The 27,880-nt window shown below is 45.5% G+C and overlaps 1 protein-coding gene across 5 annotated transcripts in view; it reads right to left on the bottom strand.

Annotated features, from left to right (window-relative positions):
* tiam2a (TIAM Rac1 associated GEF 2a) overlaps nucleotides 1-27,880 on the bottom strand; it is a 71,943-nt gene that overhangs the window by 30,722 nt on the left and 13,341 nt on the right. The window contains exons 1-10 of one of the 5 annotated variants that reach the window (XM_085767229.1): nucleotides 23,207-23,340; nucleotides 19,359-19,453; nucleotides 17,263-18,453; nucleotides 17,156-17,182; nucleotides 13,746-14,205; nucleotides 12,981-13,153; nucleotides 11,940-12,164; nucleotides 8,261-8,446; nucleotides 7,825-7,968; nucleotides 4,147-4,203 (exon numbers count right to left, since the gene is read on the bottom strand). In XM_085767229.1, the coding sequence (XP_085623355.1) occupies nucleotides 4,147-4,203; nucleotides 7,825-7,968; nucleotides 8,261-8,446; nucleotides 11,940-12,164; nucleotides 12,981-13,153; nucleotides 13,746-14,205; nucleotides 17,156-17,182; nucleotides 17,263-18,447 (2,457 nt within the window). In that variant the 5' untranslated portion in view covers nucleotides 18,448-18,453; nucleotides 19,359-19,453; nucleotides 23,207-23,340. Of the gene's footprint in view, nucleotides 1-4,146; nucleotides 4,204-7,824; nucleotides 7,969-8,260; nucleotides 8,447-11,939; nucleotides 12,165-12,980; nucleotides 13,154-13,745; nucleotides 14,206-16,697; nucleotides 16,864-17,155; nucleotides 17,183-17,262; nucleotides 18,454-19,358; nucleotides 19,454-23,206; nucleotides 23,385-27,880 lie in introns of those variants that run through there. The other 4 variants (XM_085767228.1, XM_085767231.1, XM_085767230.1 and 1 more) reach the window with 4 other exon arrangements.

The raw sequence follows: 27,880 nt of genomic DNA, 5'->3' as shown, positions 1-27,880 counted from the left end.
CCACCGCTCCGCCTCACAGGCAGTCATTTGGGGGTTTTGGTTGCGACTCTGTGTCTCTGGAAGAGAAAGCACAACTGCTGCGTTTTGGGGCTGTGGGACACGCCACAGAGCAGCCTAAGGCCACAATTATCAAGAGCCTAGATCTTGAAGGAAGGTTCAGTCACACCAAATATACTGAAACTCCTGTGTTGAAAAAGCCAGCCATCTCTCACATCCGACAAAAAAAAATATGTAGACTCAAGGACCAAAGAGGAATAACTGACTGAGAGAATATGTCTGGGTATATAACAATGTTTTAAATGCATTATGGGATCATGAAAATAGAGAGTGCAGTGTATGTGAGGTTTTCTGTCTGATGTGCTTGTGTGTGAGCTTTTCTGTCTGTTTCAGAGGCAGGATGCTTGCTCTTGATGAATCACCTCAAGAGGAAAAAGACCTTTTTTTCCTGCCAGACAAAAAAGCCTAAAGGGACAAGCTAAGGTCTCTGATTCACAGCATCACTTAGCGTCACACACACACACAAGTAGCTGTGTAGCTAAGAAAACAGAGGCACACAGACAAACATTTGCCTCATTTTCCACCTTAAAAGTCCCCTTGATGAGTCTACTTCAGGAATCAGTGGAATAAACACCACCAATGTTCTTACCGAGATGTTTCCCGAACCTGTTGGTGATGGGAGAACACAAGGTGCCTCTTCAACACCGACCTTTTTCAGGAACATGAGGTCATCCTTACAAACTGAGGATGAAAAATAAAGCATCATGGCAACTGGTTGCATAACCGCCATGTTTGCGTCCCAGGAATATGGTGTGACCGGAAAACAAAGATTTGGTTGCCTGCGCTGACCTGGGCCGGCGGCTGACTAACACTATACACTCATTCATTGGTCAGAGAGGGTTGTAACAGGGCTGACGGTTGCCTGGTCAACGTTCCATGAACCGCTGCCAGGCACGCGCTGGTCTTCAACAAGTGCTCTGTGTGGCCAGCGTCTATTCTATTTACGTTTGCATCCAGCCAAATAATTCGATCCAATACTTCAGTTTTTCCCTCTCAAGTGTGGAAATTATTTCCAAGCAAGTCAACCTCCACCCTGGAGCTTCTAAAGATGGAATGTGGAGCTGCGGACGGTTTTGGTGGCCGCTGCACAAATACACCCTTTCTGTTCCACTTAGCAACTGGGTAACACAAATATTACAGCGCTGCCTTGAATAGATACGATGACCATGAAGAGGAAGCAGAGGAGTAAATGTATCAGATTTCCTTCTATTAAATCTATTTAAGGAAAATGACTGTTCATTTCCTGAAGCTCTACCCAATATTCCTCTTTCATCTGCTGGGACACACTTGTCTGCACAATCACACACACACACACACACAAGGTGACAATAACGGCCAACCAGACTGGCACAGTACGAGTGCCTGCTCCTCAGCAATGGCTTCAAAGTCAAAGAGGAGGTGTGTGTATCCGTGGGTAGCGGAGGGTGGTGACACGGAAAACGGGATCAGGAGGAGAGCGATGGTGTGGAGATCACAAGCCAATAAAACATAACCACAGAGCTGCTCTGGCCTTTCCTCAACAGAAGCAGGAATCTGCATACGTTTAAAATGTGTGAATTGCTGTGAACATGCAGCATTAAGTTAGTAACACTGCAAGTTAAGATATCTTTAAGCCCTCAAAACATATTCATTCTCGCCCATGCAGACACAGAGTGGGCGAATGGAGGATGAGAAGAGCAAAACTAAACTGTTCAGTGTGTAACCTGTGTAACCTCCACAGAAGTCAAGGCGGCTGATATGGTGACATCCTATATAGATATTTATCTCTCTGCTTTGTGCAACACTCACAACCTACAGCTCGACAGTGTTAGCACATCTCCAGCCTGTTGAAAAAGGTGATTGGTTCAAATGGCGTGGGCTGCACAGGGACCACATATAAGAACCCGCAAGGACTGTCGCACGCTATACAAGTGCGCACAAGGCCAGTGCAGCCACAACAAAGCTCGGGCGCGCACACTCACACAAAACGTGTTCTGCCACTCGACTTCACCCCGGAGGATTAGTGGGAGATGGTTGCTTATTAGAGTAATTTGAGGGATCTGAGATTCAAGTAGTACAGCAGGAACAAAGTCATCAAGACACAAATGAAGAACCGTCTGTGCAGACAAAAATCAATACAGCCGAGCTAACCTCCTTCTCTCTTTTTTTTCCTGCTTCCCACCCTGAAGGGTCTTAATCTTCACTAAATCAAAATGGATCCCTGTGATGAGCTGTTTTCCACATTCACATCCAAAGCAAGGAGAGATCCAAGCATTCAGCTGAGGGGAAGTCATTACATTATAAGCAAAAATGAAAGCTCCAACCCAATGAAGGCCATTATTGTTTCCCAAACCACTTCCTGTTCTGAGTCCATTTCTAAAGCCTTAATGAGGCCAGTTTTAACACTTGCCACATTCACCACAGGCTCACACCATGAATCATTGCATCCTGTGGAACAGCCATCTTCATACAACCCATCCTGCTCTGTCTAAAAGTGTCCATTATTCTCATCTGTCAACACACATACACATCTGTTCCACAAGGAAGGCTTTGATGAGATTGTATTTGAAAGACAAAATGTATTTACGAATCATTTTGTAACAGATAACTGTAAAGTAATTCATATATTCGAGCTGCTTCTCATATATTTCCAAGCTTCCTCTTCACATGGAGAACAGAACTCAGGCTCAGCCACGGAGCAGCTCCATTTGAAGCTATTTCAGTTTCCATTTCAAAAGACACGCTCGCAATATTGGTTTGTCAACAAAATGGTTCTCTAATAAAGGATCATTTTGACACTTGAGGAAATATTCTGATCTGCTTCCTAGCTGAGAGTTAATTGAGAAAAAAATCAACACAACTGTCAAATATGTCAGGTTAAATATGAAGGTTTACCCAGTAGGTGGTTGGCTTATCTTAGCATTAAGTGAAACTGTGGGAAAAGCTGGCCTGGCTCTGTTCAGTGGTAACAGGTCCATACAAAAAGCAACAAAGTGTTCATGGCCTTCATGAGGGGTTATGTAGCCTACTGGGCTGTAGGACAATAGGCACACTGACTCAACTCAACATTTGTACAGATTAAAAGAACAAGATGTATCATGTCAGCCAGACCCTGAACTTTTGTGGTGCTGGTAGCTGAATTGTGTCCAGGCTGAGTTCCTCTCTCATTCTTATGCTAAGCTGACCACATGATAGCTTTGGCCTTGAATTTAACAGACACAGAGATTGATCTTCAACCTTAACTCTCGTCAAGATAAAGAATTTTCCAAAATGTGAAACTGTTTCTTGGGGGGATAACCGCAGTTTATTAAAAAAAGAAATCTGGGCAATTTTCCTGAAATCTAATGAGACTCAATTTCTAATAAAGCAAAATGATCCCTCAGAGGGAAGTCTCATTAAGCACATCCAAAGTGTCCAGCTACTAATGTAGAAAATGATAAAGGCTAAACTAGGAGACAAAGAGACATGGACACTTGAGGACAGCAAAGGTTGGAGCTGAAGTTACAGGACAATTTCCTGCTTCCTTGATGGAGGCATGTAACCACCAATTAACCTGTGAATGAGGCTGCTGCTGTGTCTAACTCCTCGGATAGCCAGAATTCACACTCATCAATCATTCAACACTTTGACCATACACTTACACTTTCAACAACCAACACTTGAATCCAACACCCTCCATTAAGTCATTCATGGTGTGAATCGGACCCCTGTCCACAGCCGAGTATTACACGGTTCTACTGCTGTAAAAATCTCTTAGACAGATATGCTGTCTGTTTATATTGCAGACACCTGCAGATCAACATGAAAGGAGACTCTGCTTTGATCCCTGACGAGTAATTTACACACACATACACACTGGCAGAGACACACACAACTTGTGTTAAAAATATCTTTACACGACAGACTATCAAAGCCGTGACAGACAGCAGAGGTCAAAGCAACAGCAGACTTGTTTCTGCCACAGCTACTTCACGCTGAAACTGATAATTCAGCACATAAAACAGTACCGCAGGATGGGTATGACAGATGGCGCTGGAATTTTTAAAAGATATATCAAAAGACCCTCAAAACCGTAATGGACGGGCAAAGTTTCCCAACAATGTGACTCACCTCGGTGCTCATGGGGGGCAGGGCGTACGTTTGACCTCCAGCGTCGCCGTCAAAGATCTGAAATCAAGAAACAAGACAGTCAGAGCCACAGACAGAGGGGCACCACACCGATTGACTCACGAGCGATTAAGTGCCACTACACGATAGTAGACACATACAGTGCTATTATGTAGTTAATTAAAAACTACGCGTGGAGAATGCAGCACTTTGAGACCGCTTCCAGACGGGTTTTAGGTCTTTGAAGGTGCAATGGTGGAAATTTGGCCTGTGTGCTGTGGATGGGGAGAGGAGAGGAGAGGAGGGGGGGGTTGTGAGTAACAGGGAGATGAAAGGGGGTAAACAGTCCAGTTACAGATGAGAAGAGGATGAGCTCTCTCCTCCTCTCCATCTCCACATTCACTCTTCAGTGTCAAAATCTTTCACTTCTTGATCCATTCCCCCCAACACCACCACCAACACCACCCCCCCCGTCTCCTCTCCAGCTCCTCTCCCTGACTTGTGATTGTAAGGCGTGCTGTGTCTGGCTAAGCCTCAGAGCTGGAGGTGACTCCGCAGCCTCAGAGGGCTTTAACAACTCTATAACACAGCAGTGACACACAGCTATCCGTCATGCGGGGGTGTAACCCAGGTCCTCGCTCAAACCGGCTGCAGTTATCAGCTTTTGCTGAGACACTTTGTCACTGGGCAAGAGAGACGTGATGGGTGGCATAGCTGCTGACAGAAATGGGGCATTTTGTTCTCAGTGATACAATCTCACAGGTGTTTGTGTTTTGCTGTGAAATGAACTGAACTGAAGCTGAATTTCCTGCAAAAAAAAAATCCTTTCTACACATTTAGACATCAGGGTAGTCTCTTTCCTCCAAAAACAATCCCAAGAAAATTCCTTTACAATTAGAAAAACTCCAGCCCCTGTTATGGTAGTAAGAGCCCTCATCTGACCTCTGATCAGCAGACTACAGTCGCTCTCCCTCCACAACACAAGTACATTTACAAAGTGTCTGTAAACAGTGCTGCTACGCCGTAAACTGACTAATTTTAGAAAGCTTTACCAACTCTCCTACAAATCCTCAGACCTTCCTGGCCTACTTCCCACAGCCGACTGCCGGCCAGCTCCTTACTGTATACATAGAACTGCTAAGACGGATGAGAGACGGGAAAACGAGAGGGAAGGAGACGGGTGGGGGAAGAGCATGACTTTGGAGAAAGGTTGTCAAGCGCAGCGTCGCAGTGGTAAATGGGATTTAGGCTTAGTCAACACAGATGAGTCAGTATGGAAACTGTGGGAGAAAGACCGCCGGGTAACGCTGTGATGTTTATGCTCTGTGGACCAGGGGGTTTGAGAGAGAGGACCGGGCTGTAAGGGGCAAAAAAAGGGGGAAGACAAATGGTAAAAGAAATCTGGGGAAGAGAGTGAGATGAAACTAAAGGTTTAAGAGATTAAATAAGCAGGGAAGAGGAAGAACTGAAAGATAGTGGGTTTGAGCTGGAGGTAAGGGAATAAACGGAGAGCAAAAGGGAGGGAAAGCAAGACGATATCTTGACAATCTTGCAGAAAAGCACAGTCTGACAACCTGAGAAGTGAACAACAGATTAAGCGCATGAAGGAGAGTTTGGCTCCCGAGACGACCTCGCTGTCCAAATCCTTCTCCGGCAAACACATGTCTCATCAGAAGCACATGAGAGATCAACCAGGGAGCTGATGATGTCACTTCAAATGACCAGGGTTTAATTTCCCACAGTGCGTAATGGACAACTGAAATTAACACTACAATGAACTCTCCAAAAATGAAAGGCAAACAACACCAAAACAGCAGATGTGCGGGAAAACCCAACACTTTGAAAATCCCTTGAAGCACTAAGAGCCATTAACTGCTCCTTATTAGCCTCTGTGTAAAGAAGAAAACACCAGAAACGCACTAAAAAGGGCTTGTAAGAGAAGGAAAGTAAGCGAAGCTGTTTAATATTTAGCGTCTTTACACCAACCATCTGCCAATGTCTGCGGGGCTGAGGAAAGAGTGGAGAATGCCATCTACCACATATGGCTTTTAATAATTCATGTGTGTGCTGCGGAGCCACCGCGGCCCTCTGCACTGTGAAATGTAACCGGGCCTCATTAGAAGGCCGGCTGGAGTCCCCCCCTTCACCCCCCACCCTCTGAAAAATACACACGCGCACGGAACTAGACGTGTGCAAATGCGTAAACATAAATATAACCGAGCAGGTGGTTGGGGTTGGATGAGCGAGATAAGAGCAAGTCAAACAGGACAGAGAACATTTCGGGAGCAGTCAAGAGACGGGGGCTCACCAACATGAGGAGCATGGCTGCGAAGCTGCAAGAGCAAAGAGCCAGACCCCATGTTGACGTCGCAGCATAAAGAAAAATGGAGGTAGACTGTTGTTAATCAAAACCACACTCTTCCTCCTAGTCTCAACTAATGAACAGAGGTCCATAAAAGACTTGTGCAAATGAGCATTTCCTGTGGCGATTCTTAAAATAGACCACCAGGAGTAGTGTACTCTCCAAGGCCGTACCTTTAGTGGTGGATTTCTGTATCAATAAATAACCAGGCTGCATGAGTCTAATTACAAACCTGAGAGGATTTAGACCCCCCACCCCCCACCCCTCTGCACCTGGGTAAGGAATGTTCCCCCGTGTTTATGTTGATGGGAGGTTTGCACTTAAAGTTACCGGGAAGCAGAGGGGGGAACGTGAGCTTATGTGCTTCTAATTAATAAAATCTCCTTAGGGGGAAAATGTGCTGGAAGCGCTACATGACTGTAACAATCTCTGGCTTTCTTTCATGTCAGCGCAGGCATTGTACAGTACATGCGAGTAAGCAATAAAGGAACATGCTTTCAGGTTGTTTCACTAACAAATATTCACAGTGTGCACCGAGGGTGTAAGTATCAAGACACAGTTTTTCTCAGCAACGCGTCCCAGGAGGCCGCCTGGGCTCAAACTCACGCATGTACAGCAAACGTGTGCACGCATGCTTATGAATTCTACATGCTCGTGTGTGTGTGTGTGTGTGTGTAGTTCCCCCTGCCGCTGACTGAGGTGGGTGATCCTGCATTAGGAATCCACTAATCCGGACCACCTGAAGAGTTTCATTAGTCTGGGGAATCGGCTGAGATTAGTTAGTGTCACTTCAAGGTCTAAGGTGCTGCTGTCAGGTTCCCAGCGCTGACTAAAATACAAGAACACATAGTTTGTTATGTAATCTGTATTCATCTTATTACCATATCTGTTTTTGACTGAAGTGATCGCTCGTGGGCTCGCTACGAGTCACATTAAAAAATCCCTCTATCTTTCGGTAGTTCAAAAAATGACACAGCCGGAGAGCACAGTAATCTTTGTGACAAGAAAATCGCTGCAAAGTGCACCAACATCTTCAACCTAAATGAAGCGCTGTGTAGTGCACAATTTTATCCTAAGGCAAGAGAGCTGCACTGTGTTTGACTACAAAGAAAAACACCAATAGCGCTACATTTTTAATGTGGTGTTTTACATATATGCATAGAAAACTCTGAATAGTTGCTCCTGAAAAAGTTTCAACATATTAAATATGAAGATATTGAATATTTTAACAGTGGCAAGTTTAGAAGTTATGAACACCTTGCCACACCCTTTCCACTGTTTACATATTGAAAGATGATTTTAGTATAGCGAAGTGTTACCTGGGACGCAGACGGCCTCTTGTCCCGGCCTCTCTTTGTGAGGTTGTCGAGGCCTTTGAGTGAGGAGAAAAGACCTCTCTTGCGATGTTTGTAAGCCAGGGACAATGAGCGCCTCCTGAGCGCAGCCTCATCTCTGGAACAGATCTGAACAGATTGCACAATATCAGGACTGGAATCAGTTAGCTCAACAAAAAAAAGTCTTCTAATCAGACCATCTTAATTAAGTTTATTTTCCTCCAGGAATACACAAAGGGAGCATCAGAGGGGTGCTTCCTGGTTTTGAATGGCGAGGAGATTTTAAAGGTTACTTTTAGACATCAAGTAATTCGAAACAGAGGGATGTCATTTAGAAGAAGAAATGGCACCCAAACAGGACACTTTGTTCTATGATTCTAATTTTGGCACATTTCCCAGTGGCCGTCCTGAAGTTCCTCACCAGTGCATGGAAGGAGGAGACAGAGAAGATCCCCAGGCGTCCCAGGGTGGTTTTGGTGGGGCGGCTGGCGATAGCCAGCAGGCTCTTTGGGTTGGGCAGCTCTCCGCCCTGCAGACTGGCCAGGTAACATCGCATCCTGAAGAGATCCATGTTAAACCTCTCCAGGTTCTGCTCCCACTGCTGGATCTGGAGGAAAGGGAAGAAGATTATTTTCGGTGGGTTGGGTTGAAGTTCTCAGTGTGAATTTGTTTTTTGGTTTTTTTGGGTGGTGGATGAGAACAGAGAGTTGAGCCGAGTTAATGGAGCGGGTTGGGAGAGGGGGAGCGTGTGGAGGGAAAAGGGAGAGTCAAAGAGGGAGATCTAGGGTCAGTTGAGTGCTTTCCATCAGGCCGCAATTGCTTGCAGATGTTGGTGGAGGGCATAAACCGGTGGAGGCTTGATAGTGAGGGGTGACTGCATATCTCACAGAGGAATGAGTGCATGTGCAGTAAATCCAAATGCCCATTTTTTTTATGCAAGTCTAGAGAGGATAGCGATGTTGCACAGACCACCCGTTAAACCTCCACACACAAACACACAGTTTACCCTCGCCTTCCCCCTAACCCTGTTAGCAGTATGTAAGCTATGAGAAGGTGCCTATTTAGTTGGCTGGAGACTTGCTTTAATGAGAACATTCAAGTTAAACAACGCTCTGTAACAACTGACTTTAATGGGTCTGGTCTGCACTCTGAGTTCATTTACAATAACACACCCTATGGCGTTGTCCCATTAGGTCTCATTAACATTACGAACAACCTGAGGAGGGATGGGAGGCTCAGGTTTTATGAACCTCTGAGTTAAACAAATTCATCTTGAACAAGGAACTTGCACAGAAATCGCCAAGGGACCATACTGAGCAATGTTATGTGCTAAACCTATGAAAATGCCTGTGTATGTTGCTTTGCAGGTGGCCTCGGTTAACAAGTCTTGAGTCAATGACATTCAGCCATTAATAATCCCATTCCAGACTATGAGGCCAGCTGCTTGAATTCCACATGGTGTGGTTAAAAAATGACCTTGCGTTTTGGCATGCCAGTTATTTAAAAAATTGAGAAAATGTTCAAACGCTAGAGTGAAGCATTACCAGCATCCACATCCAACTCAATTTCCAGGAAACCATTTATAATCTGAGATAGATTAATCACAGCAAAGTCATAAAAGTTTTTGACTGTTCCGTCTCTTGCTAACACGAAAGTCAAACTAACTTTTAAAATAATATGTAACATATGTATATACATGACATTACAAATGAAAAGTTGAATTCATGAGCAATAAAACACACCATTCCTTAATTGTATATATTCAGGTGTTTTACCACTACAGCTCTACCAGGTCTGGTTTTATAGTAGCTTTTAGTGACTAGTAGTGGTGAACGTTAGGGAGCTATGTATAAGAACCCTTAATGAGTCAGTTTGCTAACTTGATGAATTTGTCGCTCTACTTGTGCTATTTCAGTGTGTTTAAGCATTTAACATTACCCTGTAATTGTCACTTGTGGCCACAAGCAAGACAAAGTTGCACAGTCTCATTTAGCTGTGTATGATAATTACCATCTAATTATCTGCAATTGCGATTGACTGTAGGGAGAACATAGGCAAATGCCCTTGTCTGAAAAGTTACACCAACCTAAAAGGTCTAATTGTGACAATATTCGTCCCATACAATATAGCACTGGCATGGTTAGAATGGGGGTGAATTACTGGAACAGATATTTTCTCATCACTTAATAAGATGTCAGGTCTAATTCGTGGTCTAACTCCAATTAACCTTTATGTACATAAATCCTCTGATGTGTTCCAGACTTCCAGAGAGTAGTCTGAAGACGACTTTAGATGAGGAAGGAGGTATTACCGACTAAATCAGATAAGCTCCATCCTCAAAAGCTAAGACAAATTTAGTGAGAGTTGCTGCTTTGGATAAACTCATGTCTATGCATAACGATCACACAAGATCCCAGCATGCATCTGATTTACATGCCATCTGGATGTGTTCGTCAGCAATCAAATATCTGCATTTTCATTCAGGGATGTTCAAAAATAGTTCTGGGCAGAAAATTTGATTTGACGATTCTTGCCAGGGTGCATCACGGAGGAACAGATTTTTTTTCTTTTTTTGAGAAAGATGTAAATGCAGTCTGCTGCTTCTTGTGTTTAAGCAGGTTTGAATCAGCACAGTGAGACTATCACCCAAAATCAGTGAAAAGCAAGGCATGTTTGGGCCCATCTGGCTAAAGGCACCACTTATTCACATCCATTTCAGAGCCATTGGGCTCAGCAGTAACAGGCCTTCCTTTGAACAGATTCTCATCTTTTCTTATTTGCCCTCTTTAACATCTGCTGCCCAATCTCTGTAAAAGCCCAAATGCATAATAAGTCTTTCAATGCAACTTGATCGGTGTGTGTGTGTCTGTCTGTGTGTGTGTACATGAGCTTGTGTATGTGCAAGGGGGGGGGGTGAAGTCAGACTTCAAAAGAGGTCTACTGGCACTGATTTCAGCAGACATGGGTGGGGGTGGGCGGGGACATCAAAGTAGTGCCCTGTTGGTGCGAGACAACCCCACCGAAACCTTAAATCTATCATCAGCCTCTGGGCGCCTGTATCAGAGTCCTGTCCCATACCCCTCTGACCCTATCATTGACTCCGACCCTGTCTGTCTCTTTGTCTACACTGAGGTGGCATACCGGCTAATTGGAAACAGATCCCAGCGCAGTCAGTCAACTAAAGCCAGGCAGTGACATCTCCATTTGTCATTACTGCAGTGAGCTGTCCAGCTTCTACTTGCTTGTTCTACAAAATAACACTCATATTTCCACTCAGGATACTGTGACTCCAAAACAATGAAATCTTTTTGTAACTTTTCTATCACATAACCAGTCAGTGCACATTAACGTGGGCAGCTGGTGAAATGTGACCACGCAGATGCAGCGAGTATAAAATTCAATTAAGTCTCCGGTCATCTGAGTTTCAGGTACGAAACATCAGCCACATTTTCCCCACATTCCACAACAAGCACTAGTTTCTTGTAAAAGTATTTCTTGCTAAACTATAGGTTATAGGCTTTTTATACCCGTCTGTAATCTGTTGTATGTAGGCTACAGCACAGTGCTGGGTGCTTCAGATTCTCCCCCAGGCTGTGAGGAGGAGGAAGAGGATAATGCATGTTGAGAGCCCATTACCAGGAAACATCTGGAATCCCAATCTGATGCTCAGGGAAGCAAGCTGCTCCCCTGGGCCCCTTGTGATGCGTTTGGGGACTGATGCATTTAGGCCACTTCACCCACCCACAGACAAAAATAAAGCACAGGCTTGTCACCACAGTCACAAAAAAATCAGAAAAATTAAGTAGGGCACATCATGTGGTTGTTACATGTATCATGCAGAACAATGACACAGAGGGGTCTACAGATCAAAGCTTAGCATGAGAAGAGCATACATTACTGTTACTAAGAGCTTGTGTATCAATACTGGAGAATAATGCAGCAGATTCTCTGTGAAACTCGTCCCAAGGCCATGAAATGTAAATGTAACCACTAACCAGTAAACAACACATCAGTGGCCTCAAATATCCAGCCTCTAAACTCCAACACATTCAACAGGTGCCTCAGTATCATCATCATCATCATCACCATCACTGCCTTACCTGGTTTTCGATAGCTTTGCGGTTCTTTGGGTCGCTGACCACGGTCAGCTGCAGCTCGGCCATCTTCTTCATCTTCCCGTCCATGTCGATCTTCTGCAGCAGGCCTCGGACCTGACTCCGCAGCAGACGCACCGTATCCTCCTTCCCCTGGCGCTTGGCCAGCAGCGAGGCGCTGGCGGAGTGGATTGCTGTCACCCAGTTCTCTAGGTCGGTCTGGTTGCTGGCCTGGAAGGTCAGGGATGGAAAGGGAGTTAGATTTGATGAAGTACCAATAAATCCAAAGCCATATAAATCTCCCAGGATTACCAGTGTACTGCTTTTGTGCTGTTTTATTATATATCACAATAAGATCATGGGGCTGCAAGCTGAGCTTTGCTGGATCAGTAAAGGACCCCTTAGCATTTCCTCTTTGAGAAAGCACAGATTATGAACTGCTCCTAAAATTAAACATGCATTTTTCTCTGTTAATAATTCATTTCATGTGCTTCAATTTAACAACAGAACACTGGTTGTGAACCCCCTTTTTGAAAGATGAAGTCTCATGCTCAACAAGCCAAGTGGAGTGGAAACAAAAGGATGAAACTCAGGCTCTATCTTCATGTTACAGAGGTGATTTTTTCTTCCCCGCCTGCCTCTGGGACACGTCCCAGCACTATTTTATTAGATGTAGGTCTAGACCTCACGACACAGAGCAGTCTGGGAAACCTGTAATCTTGAGTGGAAGAGGACACACGGAGGGAGACGAGGCTCGGCATGAATTTGGTGCAGATATGTAGGTCAGTAAGCACATTGGGTAAATAGGATGTTCCATCAGACCCTTTAGCTGAGAAGTTTGGGCAACCACAGGCCAAATTTCGTCATTTCATACGAAAAGGAAGCGAAAGTGTGTCTAGTATGTTTCAACCACATTCGTGTGCTGTAGAAACATGCTGGTTTATATCTGTTTCTGTGTTGGCCTACCAGAGATACATAAGATTTTAGTTTTATCTTATTACAAATAATAACAGTTTTTGTGGAACACATGCTGCTGATGTGTTTTACCTGAAAGAGGTAGACATCTCCATATGAGTTGCTAAGGCAGAAGACATTCTCCTTTTTGGGGTGTTCGGGAACAGCCTGGACGATGCTGTCTTCAGCCAAGAGAGCGTAACGAGGAGACATCTCCTGCTCTGGAGAACCTTTACCATAAGTCTCATAGAACAGCAACGTACATCCTGGGAGGGAGGGAGTGGAGATAAAGACACAAAGACAAAGAGAGAGACATAAATTTCATGAGCAAGTCTTAAAGAAAGAAAGTATAAATCATCAAGACAAGTTTCTCTAATATTGTAGAGTATGGGGCTTTTACAGTTGTCACTTTGTGTTTTACTGACAAAATGACCTTGTAAAAAAAACTCCAGGAAAGGAGAGATAACTGGGATATTTGCAGCACTAGTGAAACATAAAAAGTTTTGCACTTGGCCACTTGGAATCCTCAAAATGATAAGACTGTCCTTGCTTGTACCCTCTCTCTTTTTTTCTAACTTCCAGGAGGTAATCTTCAGTAAATACCTAACAGCACACACATTTGATGGCTGGTATTTTATCTGTTGGGCTCAGAAGCTTTAAGGGCAGGAGGGAAGGACGGACACTCAATGTCAAGTATGATGTCATACACAACTGCTGTTGGCAACAAAAAGGAACCTGTGCTCCTCACACACCTGACTTTAAAGAAGTTCAACTCAGATAATCTACTTAACTATTCATTTAAAAGCACGAGTCAGCACATTCTTAACTCAATTTCAAGATGCCCAGACGCCAGCTCACCTTTCAGGGTCACCCAGTACTGCTTCCACTTGCGGCGGGTCACCAGCTCCAGCTTCCTGTCCTTGTGCAGCGTGACAAGCGGTTTAAAGGAAAGCCACCCAGCCCGTCTGACCACACCCTGCTCCTTCTCAAACAGCAGGTCCAGCTCCTCCAGGGAGCCCTCGGCCGACTCGCTGCTGCTCTCCCCCTCCTCAGTGCCGGTGGACGGGTCTCTTCTCTCCCCTCCTCCTCCTCCACCTCCTCCTGGTCCGGTGCCCGTCTCCAGCTCCCTCATGAAGTTCTCATAAATGTTCTGTCGGAGAGCGTCGCTGGTCGTTTGGTGGATGGCTCCTGAGGACTGGGCCCTGGACGCTCCTGGGAACCAGAGGAGGCTGGAGACCTGGGAGGGGGAGCTGGTGTCTGCAGTCAGGCCGTCGACTCCACTGTCGAAGGCATCACTCAGGTCCTTGTACCTGGTTTCCTGATAAGGCACAGGAGACAGGAGAGAGACAAGATGAGTGTAAGCGGATGCAGAGGGAAGATAAGACTTTCATGCTGCAGCAGCGTTATTGATTAGTTGGCATTGGGCTTGTTTGGAAATTTCAAACTTAATTCAGAGCTTGATGGTTCCCATCTATTGAGGCAAAAACCACTACCTGTTTACCCAGAAACGTTCACACCTCTGCATACATGAAAACGCCCTGCGAGCTTAAACCAAAACCAAAAATCTAACTCTTTTCAATTAGCCCCAAGGCATTGCAAAATAGTGTGAGAAACTTAAAAAAAAAAATCCAGTCAAACCACTCAAAACTACTTCAAAGTCTGTATTACAGTCTCGAAATCTGAATCTTTCGCAAGGCTGAGAAAGTGGGACAAATTTCCTGTGATGGCACCTGGGAGGTTGGAACCCTCCAGGCTCTGACAATTTCAAGTCATTTGAGGTCTGCCGTGGCTTCCCAATTCCCCAAATGAACACTTGATGGAATTGCAGTCTTTCATGCCTAATGACAGTCTACCTACACTTGACTAGATTGCAACATCGATTCTGCCCCCGGCAACGGAGTGGAGTGCTCTCGACATGCAGACACGCTGTATGTGCCGTCGTCATGGAGCTCATGCTCCATCTTTGTTTGTCCATTTCTATCCTTGTTTTGTGGTATTCAGACTGGGCCTCCTTGATAGGAAATTAATCATCTTTTAATTGTCAGTGGGTTAGTGTATACAAGGTGTACTGTGTTCTGAATTCAACAGCTTTCCCTTGTTTTACTTTAGCAGGCACGGCCCATGTGTATCCACCCTCACCCTCACCCTCTTCCAGCTGCCTTTCATTAGAAGCAGGTTCTTGGTCTTTGGCATCAGGGGGTCACGGTTCGACCTATAACCCCTCAAAAACAAAAAACCCTGGAGCCCAGGTGGAGGGGAGCCAGAGCCAGGGCTGCTACTGATTTTAGCTGACTCAAATGAAAGGAGGCACTGTGACTGGCCCTTGACAAAATATGCCACGGAGGTTTGGCAGTCAACAAAATGGCCCCCAAAGGACAGAGAAAATTCAGTCTGAAAACAAGCCTCCACATAAAAACTGGTTGCATGTTTTGTCAGTCACTTTGTAAAGAGAATCCCAGGTGTAAAACACAGATTTCTTTTTTATTTGCATGAAAAGGCCTGAGGCTTTAATGGAAATCGAGTCTTAGAATTTGTCTCTAGAAAACAGATCCCAGCTTGTTGGAGTTTTTTTCACCAGTACCTGGAGCTGCCAGTGGACTGTGTTTGCTTTAACTAACCACAATTCCTTTTAAAAGTTTCTTGAGAATTTTTCTGCACGCAAAAAAAACACAGCCTCCTATCAGCCTTCTGTCTGGATAAGGAAACAAAGGCTTAAGCAAATCTGTGCCCCCGAAAATGGTTAAGCACCCACACATGGCCGTAGATTAGCATGGCGTTATGGCAAGCAGGAGATTTAGAGGCAGACATTACTAATGTAAAGTGAAAGCAGTGGAACACTCAAAATGAATACTGCCCTGTCTACTAGGTATTACTCATTACGGAGGCAGGTGGCAGAGTCAAGGTAAAGTATCACATATATTTCACTCAGCATTATGTGCTGTTTAAGTACAAGGAGAAGCTCACAAATTCTCAGTAGAAAACGCCACAACGCTTGTTATGTTCTGTCCCTTGGTTTTGTTGTCAGACCCAGCCAGCTGACTGAACACCAATCCCTATTAGCAGATTTACTCGCAAAGGATCGAGAGGTGAGCCCAGAAAATCTGCACCACACAACAGCCAGAACAACCATAAGTCATTAATTACCATTAGAGGAGAGGTGGAGTTAAATCTTCAGCTAGGATTTAGTTTCTCTCTAACGGAGCCTCTCAGAGGCTTAAAGCTATTCTCTTGGCAGAGCCCAAACAGTGTTCTGAAAACTTTTACAAGGCAAAGCTAAACGAATTAATGCAGAAACAACGGCTTTCAAGCCTGAAAGACAGAAAGGACACGAGTTCAGGCTCAGTTGGAGCACTTTTCTTTTCTCTTATCTCAAATTAGAGCCATTTGTAAACGGAGTGGTCGTAGGACAAAAATCACATGCTTCTTAAAACATGTGCAGGCAACATGCAGACTAGCCGTGGTTATTTCCAACCTCTCCTCTGACCCGTGTCTGTATGGTACAAGTATCATTTTACTGCAGGGAAAACATATCAGCAGTCTGTTCTGTATGTTAAGTGTTGCGCTGCAGGACCTGTTACATTCTCTCATTTCTATGCACATCAATGAGCCACTAATCCAATGTCTGAAGCCTTCAAAACCTTTTCCAATAACATGTAAATCTTAGCCTAATGACCACTGAGGCTAATAATACACTCGATCAACGCCCTGACAGCCCAACGTTTGCCATCCATCTGTAGACATAGAAGCTAAATACATTAGCATTAGCAACAACAGCTAATCACAATGCAATAAAACATCATATGTACCCACCCAGATACAGTCATTATAGCATCTGCACACCAGCCTGCGACTCCTCATCCTCTGAGATTCATCCATGTCTCACATTGTAATAGGTAGCGCCTCTCATCTTTGTTCGAGCGTCATGAAAACAACAAGACCCATCGCTGGTCGCTTTACAAATTTCATTTTGTGCTGCCCCACTGTGCCCTGTGCTCGGACAGCTGGTGTTGTGGTGCTAAAGACCACAGGACGGTGGTTGGTTAGTGGCCATGCCAGGACAACCGCTGTGGCTCACAATCAAAGGAACCTCGCCAGACAGAAAACTGTTTGTGCATGGCTGTTCCCTATGTCCTCTTCTGTCTAATAAGCTGTTTTTCTATGTCCTGTGTTGGAAGAACTAATAAAGGAAAACATTTATCTAACTGCGTGCTTGAAACTGCTACAGACGGCTACAAACACAACATCTATGCGACCTACTGTTTACATACCATGTGGATAAGGTCCCTGTATGAACCCTGGGGGGTGATAAAGAAGAACATTATTCAACAATGACTAAATAAGTGTGATTCCCAAAGCCCACCCTGACTGGACCTACCTGAGACTTCCTCTTCTTGCGGCTGAGGCTGCCTGTCCAGTCGCTGAGGCGCCTGATTCGGTTTTTAATGGAGTCTTTCTTGTGGAAGACGAAATCTGGCGCACCCTGGTCCTGGTTCTGGTCCTGGTCCTGGTCCTGGTCAGGGTAGTGGTCCAGGTCCTCGCTCAGGGTGTGGGCTTTGGACCTGCGACAGGGCAGGGTGTACGACGAGTACGGCCGGACCTCAGGGCATTCTTCTTCCAAGGGCACGTCCAGGACGGAGGCGAAGGAGGCTCGGTGCGGCCTCGGGCCCGATGGAGCGTCCTGGAACTGGGAGGACAGGTCTCTGGCTGAGGGGAAAGTGGCAGCCATTGTGGGGTCTCTATAGAGGTCTGAGATAGACACAGGGGGAGACTGTTCGGCGAATGCGTCGAGCTGGTGGATGGGGGAGTGAACCAACGTCCTGCCGGCAGAGCAGGGTTGGTCTTGCTCACACAGCTCTGCGCTTTGCCCCCAGGGGGAATCGTACCACGAGCCATCAGAGCTCAGTGAACTGCCCTTGCTGGTCCGGGCCGTGGAGGAGGTGGAGGCCGGCGGCGGACCACCGCTGCGGTGGCCATCCTGCCTACTGCCACTGGAACCGGGCAGACTGGGAGTGGAGGCAGCCTCCAGGTTGGGAGAGAACTTGAGGAGCTGTACGGGACCAGAGGCCTCGTCCAGGAGGAGAGGATTCCCAGAGGTGTTGGTGAACTCCACCCTGAGACTGCCATCCTTCTTAATCACCACCCGTGGGCTGCTCTGCTCCTCCAAAGCCTCGTGCTGGTCACCGTGTCCATTCAGGGCGTTCCCATTGAGCTCAGCCCCGTACGGATTATCTTCATATTCATCCGACACATGACGTCGTCGTATACCGCATCCCGGGGACCGATGCCAGCGATCAGGGCTGCCCCTCACTCCTTTGGACACGTAGTCGTAGTGTCGCGCGGAGTACGGCGGGCGGCTTTTCGCTGGGGACAAGCAGCCGCGGCCGACGCACCTGGCCTTGTACCCCGAGCCCACCGGGGCGCTTTTCCACCACGTGTGAGGAGACAGAGCGTCGTCTTTGGCCGAGCGCAACTTCAGTGAATATGGCTTCTGTTTCCCTGGGAAGACGAAGCTGGTGCCTTTGGGGCCCTGGATGCTGTACTGGCTCTCTGAATTTCCCATCTCTGCCTGGAAAAAAACAGACAAGGAAACAAAACTGTAATGTCAGTGCCATGCTGGAAAATTCATGTTTCCTCACACGTAAGGCAGTACATATATCACATGAGGGTATGACATAAAGCTTGATCATCACAGACATAAAGTTAACATATTACTAATAAACAATAATGGCTACACTCCCATAAAACCATGGCATACATAATTGTTTTATTTGCAGTGGCTGTTTGCAGGGTAAAACAGCAGCAGCTCTTCACATCTTCCTCGTGCCTCTAAAAGAGAATAGTTCTATGTAATTCTGTCACATCTGGCCATTAACCTATTTGGTCTACCCCCATTCATTTTTTTTACTACATTCTTTCTCTGGAAAAGTCAAGTCAGATGATCAGGCTTTAGAGTGTCATGGCTGTTATGTGTGACAGAGTTCAGGACATTGAGAAAAGAAAATCACTCCCAGACCGTCCACAACACTCTCATATTAGTAACGGGGAGCCATGACCAGACAGATATCTTATTACAGGGTTGACGCTGCTACAACACGTCAGCTGCTGCCAGTGAGAGACAGTGCTGCATCTGTGTCTGGGTGTGATTACATAACAGGTCCAGGTAAATACTCTCAATGGTTTTCAAGTCATTGAATTAGCACATCAAGAAGATTAGGAACTAAAACAAACAACTCTACAACATGTGGAAGAGATAAATAAGAAAAACAGTTAAGATAGACACCCTATAATAAGTGATGACAGTTTTAAAAAAGGACCAATATATTCAAAGAGAAAGTCACACATCACACATCTGTACTTCTATGCCATGGTGAAAAAAAAACATCATAATGTATAAGGGATATTTTTTAATATAACCAAGCACAATAATAATACTGACAGCCCAGACATGAAGGCCACAGTTCCCAGACTCACCTCTCTGAAGGTCTTGTGTCAGACTGGAGCTCCGGTGCACAGTTCGGTCTGCCTCATTTCTCAGGACAAACTCATTCTTCTGTCGTCTGGTTCATCTGAAACACACAGAGAAGTGGACTTAGTCTCTTCCCACAGCACTGTAATTTAGCTCATGTAATGAGCTGCATGTTTGATAACAGGTGTGCCAGTTTAAAGAGCAGATCCTAATCCCCGGCATTTAGGGAGAGGACGGTGTTGGGTAGGCGGCGGTACATGTTTCTCACTGAGATCAACAAAGCCAGTGCAATGTTGAAACAGAAGTAAGGCTGCTCAAATATCTGTCTTACATTTTCTTCGTGTCTGGAAAAAAAACCCACTGTTCACATTGGCAGGTTTGGAAAAGATGATACAGCCAATATTCCAGAGATGAAAACATTTCCTCTCAAAAAGTATGCAGCCCTAAATCACACAGATCCAGAGAACAGCTACGTACTGTACAAGACAGCACAGTATAGAGTCGTGCCACCCTGGCACTTCAGTATGACTAGTTAAAAAATTCACTCCACCCCCCCCCAAAAAAATTTAACCCTCCTCAATCAGGCATCCAAACCAAACATTAGTCACATTTTTCCACCTCCCCACAAGTAAATGACGTCGTCTTTGATCAGGGTTGGGAAAGTTTTTGAAAGCCGGCTACAGTTTGCCCGTCTGTTTATTTTTAAATCTTGGAATCCTTGCTTGTTCCCCCCCTTTTTTTTTCACTCGTCACCGCCAAATTTGTCAGGGGGCAGGATCCAAAACCAGAAACGGCACCGGACATCTACTGAGAAGCAGCGCGACTCTGTCCTGCGAGTGTAATACAACCCACTTACATGGAAGGAAGGCTTTGAAATAGTGCTAACACCAATAAGCCTGGCAGCACACGTACAGCATGTGTAAGGTTGCAATGTAAACAGCTGACTGCCAAATGCCCTAACCTTCAGGATTAAGTGATCTGCAGAATTAAGAGTTTATCTGCTCCTGCTTGAATGCACTTCGACTGTGAGGTGAGATTAAATGCTGTTGGCCGAGCAAATGGTCTACTGTAAAGAGTGTGTTTAATAGATGAAGGTGAGAGGGGAACTCCCTAAGACTTGATTTAAGTGTAAAGCACACGTGGCGTTAGATCCTAAAGTCCAAGGACGGGGCAAAAATCCAAGGAAACATTATTGAAAACAATCGAACATGACAAGGAGCCAGACGAGGACATTTTTCTCTCTTTGTTTTAACTGTTTAGACTAAGTGTGAAAAGGCAGCACTTGAGAGTTCAGTGGAAACTTGGCCAGACACATGTAAGCCTGGTAATGAACTTGAACCATCACTCTGAGCCGATCAGAGGATTAACTAAAACACTTGCTTCGTTCGTCATGAGTTAGAGGGCAAATCAAACCAAGGAAGGAGCAGCGTTTATAGCAAAATGCCACCAAAAACCCTGAAGCTACCGAGTCAAGCAAGCTTTTTTGCCACAGACACTATAACAATTTCCAGCTTTGTCATGCTAGCTGAGCCGGGGGGCCGGGGGTTCCCATGGACCCTGAGCAAGGCCGAGCCAATAGCACTTATGGATCCACGGTCAGCTGCACTTGGCATTCGAGTCCACTACATTATCCTAGAGAAAGCTGTGAGAACATTTTTGGACTGGATTTGGATTTCTCATGTCCCCTTTATGTCCTATGTCTTAAACCTAAACTATTAGTATCAGCAGTTTGCAGTGAGCCTAGAAAGCATTGGTAAGTTCTAAGTACTCCTACATGAATGGAGAGTAAGTTAACAATGCTCTCTCTGGAGTAAAGAGTGAGGCAGCAGCTGCCGACAGCAGCAGGAGTCAGCATAAAGCTGGTTGTCGAACTTGTCACAGTGACTCCTTCTTTTTAACGCCACTACTGATGCTTTTCTTGCAAAGTGTATTCACGCAGCGCCGGGGCCGCCGGTATGAAAGGCTCAAAGGCGTGCCTGCCAACGCACAAACTTAAAGACACACACGTTCGCCTTCTGCTGCGACTTGAACTGGAGTATTGTGCGGCTGTTTTTTTGGGAGAACAACAAGAACAAGTCTTTCCTTTTAGCTGCAAAACCACGGTCGCCCGGTCTGAACTCTTCCCCTCCCCTCTTTTCCCCTTCGCTCCTCTGTTCTCGTCAATAGGGTTTCCTACAGGCCATCTGCTCAGGGGGCCAAGAGACCACTGCCACCCCATCGCTCCTCAACACACCCCCATGACCTGGCATTCTTCTCCCGATGCTCCCTGGGTGACTCCCACGTAAGCTTCATGTTTAGTCTGGCACTGGTCATGTCTTGGGTCTAACGCCGTGGAATGAGCCACACCTCGACATGGTATAAACACAAGTAGGTACGTGAAGTGTTAAAGAAGTAACCCTCTTTTTTCCCTGGTGAGGACCACCGTGCATCTGTGGAAAAGAAGAAAGCCACAACCATCCACCGCACGTAGCCTACGAAGCGTCTGGAGGGTTATACGCTTGCGGATCTGACCCCTCGTGTCCTTGAATTCAAACTTGTGAAACAAAAGCAGGAGGAACAAGCTATTGACACAGCAGTGAGAAACACACAGTGATTCCCCCAGAGAGCTAAGCCACACAGTAATATCATGATGCTGTTAGTGCAGGTTTTTTTTTCTACTTACTCTACCATAAAAAACCCTGGGGAAACAGAAATCTTGTTCGACTCAAAGTTTCCCACAAGAGTACATTCAATGAGCAATAACAGAAAATATGAACTCTGCTTATGTTTAATTAATCAGCGGCTCTGACAGAAGAAATCATAAATCAACAATGCGGATGATAATAAAGTGGCCAAAATAATCTCACACTAACAAGCTTTCATGCTTTAGAATTATTAGCCTGTGAACTAGAAATTATGAGGTCATTTGTTATTGGTAGTGTGGCTGTTAACACAATCACACTGCCTTCCTCCTGTCAAATCACCCATGGGACGTGTCGCTTATCACTTCCCTCTGGCGCCGTGACAACTGAGCTCTTAAAGGAGCAGCCATGCTGTAAGCTTCACTTTTGCTTTGATTCAAACTTATGCAAAACGACTGACAAGCGCAATCAGCACGACAAAAAACAGGAAGGCAAGAAGAAGAAGAAGAAGAAGCAGCGTTAAGTGGAGCCAAAGAGGAGGACTCCTGCAGAGGTTTTGTCATATGAAGCAGATTTAAAGTATCCTGCGGTCGTTTGCTTATGAGGAGAAATGTCTATCTATGAATCACTCACTGAAAGCCTATATTACTGTGTGGTGGATTCAGCCAAAGCCACCAAACATCTATCAAAGTGCTTGTTAAGTGTCTTTCAGGCTTTTTCATAATACATTTAGAAGCTCTGTGCCTGGCTCCCCACCAAGAATGACATGGCAGCCTTCTGAATGATTTATACATGTATGCCACTGCCATTCCACTGTAATGCCAAGAAAATGAAAAATGTGTGTGTCCAAATCTGTAGTATGAGATGCAAAGTTTAGAGAAGTTAGAGAAACACACTTATTTTTACGAGTGAACCTGATCTGGGCATAACAACGCTGACAGCCCTCTGAAACACAGAGCAGCAGAGGTGATAAAAGTCTGAGATTGTGAGAGGTCACTTTGTTCATTCACATGGCTACATGAGATAAAAAGTGAAGCACAGTCTGCTATCTGACAGACACAGGTGGAAACTAAACAGCACTCACACATGCAAACACACAGCGTAACCCGCACCTGTGTATCTCAACAATAGGAAACACAATGCAACCTCCTCAACCCGGCCTTCTCTTCTTACAGTAAATTGTAAAAAAACAAAGAGAAAGATAAAACACAAGAGCACACACCATCTCTTACCTCTGTGGCCCCGGCTTTAATCTGGAAGCTCTTTGAAGAGCTTGCAAAGGAGAAATCTAGCTGGTGTTCTCTGATCTCAAAGTGGATTCTCCCTGTGAAGACTCGTTGAGTCTTAAAGCAGCACACACATACACTCACACACACTCCATCTGACTCACACACCCAGACACACTGGAGGACACGTGGAAACTCCCTCCCGGCTTTCGGAGCAGCAGCAAATCACAATCCTCCTGGGGTAACCCTGGGTAACGGAGCGCCGAGACGAAAAGCCAGGGAGCAGGGAGGAAAAAGTGAAAAGTTCTCAACAGAAGAGCTCTCTCAGAAAAAGAGGCATGGGTTTTTTTTTTTTTAGCACTCATCCATTAGAGTCTCCACTGCGAAAAAAAAAGCTCCACTACTCCACAGTGTTGTTTTTCCTATATCCTGCTTTTCCGTTGGCTACAAGAAGGATGCAGGGGCTTGTTAGAGCCAAGGCGGTTTTCCATAGCTGTTTGAGGCGATTGGCTAAGACAAGCTGGCGTGTAATGGCTGCAGCGCTGCCTGGGAGGCACTGGGGAGGGCGCAATGACTGGGGCTCTTGTCTGACCCTAAATACCACAATGACCCCCGGAGGAGGCCAGGGAGGCAGACAGCTACTGGGTAGACAGAAAGAGAGATAGAGAGAGAGTGTGTGTATCTGTGTGTGTTCATAAAGAAAAAAAGTTCAGTGAGAGAAGACAGAGACTTGGTGTGAAAAAGAGCAGGGCCAAAGAGGAAATTACACAGGAGGAAACAGAGTTAGCGACACGGCTAAGCTGTTTGAAAGTTTCCAGGGGCCAGAGGGGCCACATTTGCATCTCATTTTGAGTCGAAGTTAATTAAAGCAACAAGAAAATGAGTCAAAACTCCTCTGGAGCTAGAATCTCTTAAAAAAAAAAACTGTGACTAAGCCTCTTCCCGAGCAGAGACGAACGCGAGACCGCCGTCAGTCTAAAAACACACGCACGCCTCCATTTGTCTATGGTTCGCATAACTGTGGTCGTGCAGTCAAACTGGACCGGTTCAGAAAGCCGCACGAGAACAACAACACAGCAACCAGAAGTGGACGGAGCGCGCCAGAGCTCGTTCCAGAAAAGCTGCTCCCGAGTTTGTTTGTTTGTTTCGGAGCGAGTGAACACTCTCAACGCTCAGCGACGTGTCACAGCACTTCCTACAAAATAGAAAACAAGAGAGGGTGTGTAACTAGGATGCTCAAATCAGGACCTTCTTTAGAAATTCCTCTTGGTCTGAAAAGCCATTCAAAGTCATGTCCATGCCAGGCTGTAGGAGCAGCTGTGGAATAGTCGGCCTGCTCCACATAGAGACATCAGCTCTGGGGCACAATATCACCAACGTTCACTGGGGCTAAACAACAATTGTTGTCAACACAATAGTCCTGTGCTCCTCTTAAAGCCCTTTGTCCTCCCATAGACGGATGCAGCTAAAAGGTTGGTCAACAACACGCCCAGAGAGAGAGAGAGTGAGAGGCATGACAAAAAGTTGAGGCGCTGAGAAAGGCAGGGAGAGGGCAGGGAGGGCCGTTGGGATGCATATTCATACAAAGCAGGTGCTGGCTTTAATTTCACCCGTCCAAATGGTCTGACCCCTAATTAATGTCAATTAATGGTTCGGCAAGCTCTCGGGAGCCAAATTAAATCCCTTTATATCCGAAATCTGGCCAGCTAACTCACTCGTGCAGCCTAATTTCCATTCAACTGCAGAATTTATCCTGAACCTGGAGGCAGAAGCTGAAGGTCACACTGCTCCACATCATGATAATGACCTAATTCAGCAGAAATACCGATGTCATATTCTGCCTTTCTCAGGAATATCCAAGAAAGATGAAGAAAGCGCATACCCAAGAAAATTCACACGAGGAAAGTAGGAGTACTACACTGTGTGTGTGTGTTGATCCAGGTTTCAAAGAGTTTATCGGCACAGATTTGGTTTAGGATAATGCTCTCAAACACCATGAATCCCCTCTGATACTGAGGCCTAGATGGCCCCTGATGGCCTCGGTGTCGCTCTGCTCAGTAACACAGCAGTGTGAAGAAAAATCCACATCCCCGACACAAATCCTCTTCTCAAATTTGAGAACAGTTAGGCTAGAGTTTAAACCAACATCGGGGAGTCTCCGTAGCTCCGCTGGTAGAACCAGGTCAATCTGGCCCTTTGCTCCACGTCACCCCCCCCCCCTTCTCTCTCCCCCTGACTTCCCTGTCCACCTCTGCTGTTACTATAGAAAGAAAATTGAAAAGCAACAGTATGTCATAAAACAATTTGCATACAACCAACAGGAAAAGGTAAAGGTCTGACAAAGTCACACTGGCGTCTGGAACGTTAAAGGTCAATTTCACTATGTTTGACATTTTAAAGGAATAGATTAACAATGAAAATAAACACTAGTTGCAGCCCCACTGCTCAGCGAGAGATGAGACAGCATGCAGCTTCAACTCACAGTGTTTAACTTTTCATCACAGAAATCAGAGCAGTTTTTATGGATTAATGACTCTAGATGTATCCAACAAACTGGCTCGAGCAGCTCAGATAAATGTATTCACATCTATTCACAGCCTGCGTTAAACTGCAAGAGGACAGCACCTTAACTTCCTATGGAAAATGAGGTTTTCATCCAAAATATATAAATTATGTCACATATAATCTCAGACAGATTACTTGCAATAATCCATGTCTGATGAAAAACTCACACTGGTCGAGTGATGTTCATGGGACCGTGCTGATAAATGGGGGTGGAGGGTAGAGTCGGGGGGGGGGGGGCGATGCCAGAGGGAGAAATATGAGTTTTGAGTCGGCATGCTAATATTTCTCGTCTCCCTCATAAATAGAGTGATGGAGCCGCTCTCGTGGCTGGAGGCCGTTTGCTGTTTGATGCCATTGATTATCCTGTTCAGTGGGGACTGCAGACTGCAGCAATTTGTGAGCAGAACATCCACTGGGAGAAAATAAATTGATCTTAATTGCTCATTGAAGCAGAGATTAGTACACTGCCATATCCAGAAACTGTTTTTTTTTTTTTTTGGTCCGGAAATTCATCAGAAATTATAATTTGTAGACTGATGGAATTTACTTGAGCTGGGATGTTTATGTCGGGGTGAAAGGTCAAGTCCTGTTGAGTGTCTGGCTTCCTCCTTCATTCCCACTACACCTGGAAATATATTCAACTCGCCATCCTTGCATATAAGGAATAAATTCAGACCGATATCACATAAACACACACGCATGACTTTACAGAAACGATCTATAAAATGTAATGAATGTGTCTCTTATGTTCTGTGACATTCAAATCACTCAAAGGTTATCACTCCCACCGTCTGCATTCTTCCACCTCATCATCCGTCTGTGCCGTTCAGTGAAGTCTCTATTTTCTGCCAGCCTCCCCTGCTGTCAGCTCAGTTCATTTTCTACAGATTGGAGCTCCTGTCAACCGACAACAAGAGTGTCCGACACCAGCTTTAAATTAACCAGGGTATGTCACCACACGCAGGCTTTGTGCGTGCTGAGTGAGAGTTTGTGTTTTAAGGAGGACAGCGCCGGAGGGTTCGTCCCTGCTGGCACAGACAGTGTAGAAGTCTAAAACGAGAGATGTGGTGTAAACATGTTGTGATTCTCTGTTTGGAGGAGACACTGACTCAGAAGATCCTCAAGGAGATGGTGTGTGTTTCTTTCTTTGGTTTGTGTGCGTGTGTGTCCACAGATGGAGGAACAGGTTAACAGCTCCCATGAAAAAGATGGTGAGAGTGAGTGAGGACCAGTAAACAGCTGGATGACTGCAGGTGCAAATCAGCTTTCCATCAGCTTAATTAAGCAGCTTAATGGACAGAGGAAGGTCGTGTTGAGGGTTAAATCTGGGAAGGAAAAAGATAGATACACACACACAGCATGTACTTGACTTTCTTCCAGAGCTGCAGTATCTGACTTCCCAACTTGACTGATATTCCCATAATTTAGCTTGATTGATTTTCCAGTGCAATCAACGACATGCTCTCCAGCCTCCACCTCAACATCTGTGCAGACCATCTCTGCCTTGTTGTTTGATCAGCTTCCTTCCATTATCAAGTTTTTACGAGCCCCCGTTCTTAAGCTGCAGAGTTATATAGAGAAAATACCTGGAGGTGATGGGGGAAAGGAGTGACAGGCCGTGCATACGGAAACATGTGGAACCAGAGTCTTCGGAAGCCACAGGGTCAGATAAGAGACCCTGAGGCTGCTGGGAAAAAAAAAAAAAAACACAAACAAAAAAAACCCCAGCCCTGCCCAGGAAGGCAAGGCTAGGCAAGGCAGGGCAAGGCACGACAGCTTCCTTGCACAAAGGGGAAAAGAGAAAGATACCTAATTATCTCCCTGACGACGGGAGATAGGGAGGGGAAAGCGCATTTCGGGAGGAGAAAAAGGGAAAAGAACCACATCAGTTGTTAACCTTCAGGAAGGTCGGTAAGAATCTCGTGCATCATCTGTAAAAGGTTCACAGTGACTTTGTATATCCTGCACATACGAGTGCAGGCGCCTGCATAATGCAGCCGCATTAAACCCATTCGCAAACTGTATTATCTCCAGTGGAATTGACTGTGGCTGTCCTTTGTGCGCTGCGGGATAATCTGTCACAGGCTACGTGGTGTGTGAGCACTAGTGATTAAT

This window comes from Trachurus japonicus, chromosome 22, assembly GCF_045865225.1.
Source record: "Trachurus japonicus isolate A0001 chromosome 22, Traja_1.0".
Classification (NCBI taxonomy): Eukaryota; Metazoa; Chordata; class Actinopteri; order Carangiformes; family Carangidae; genus Trachurus; species Trachurus japonicus.
The sequence above is the reverse complement of the archived record's forward strand: the minus strand, read 5'-3'. Positions and strand labels throughout refer to the sequence as shown.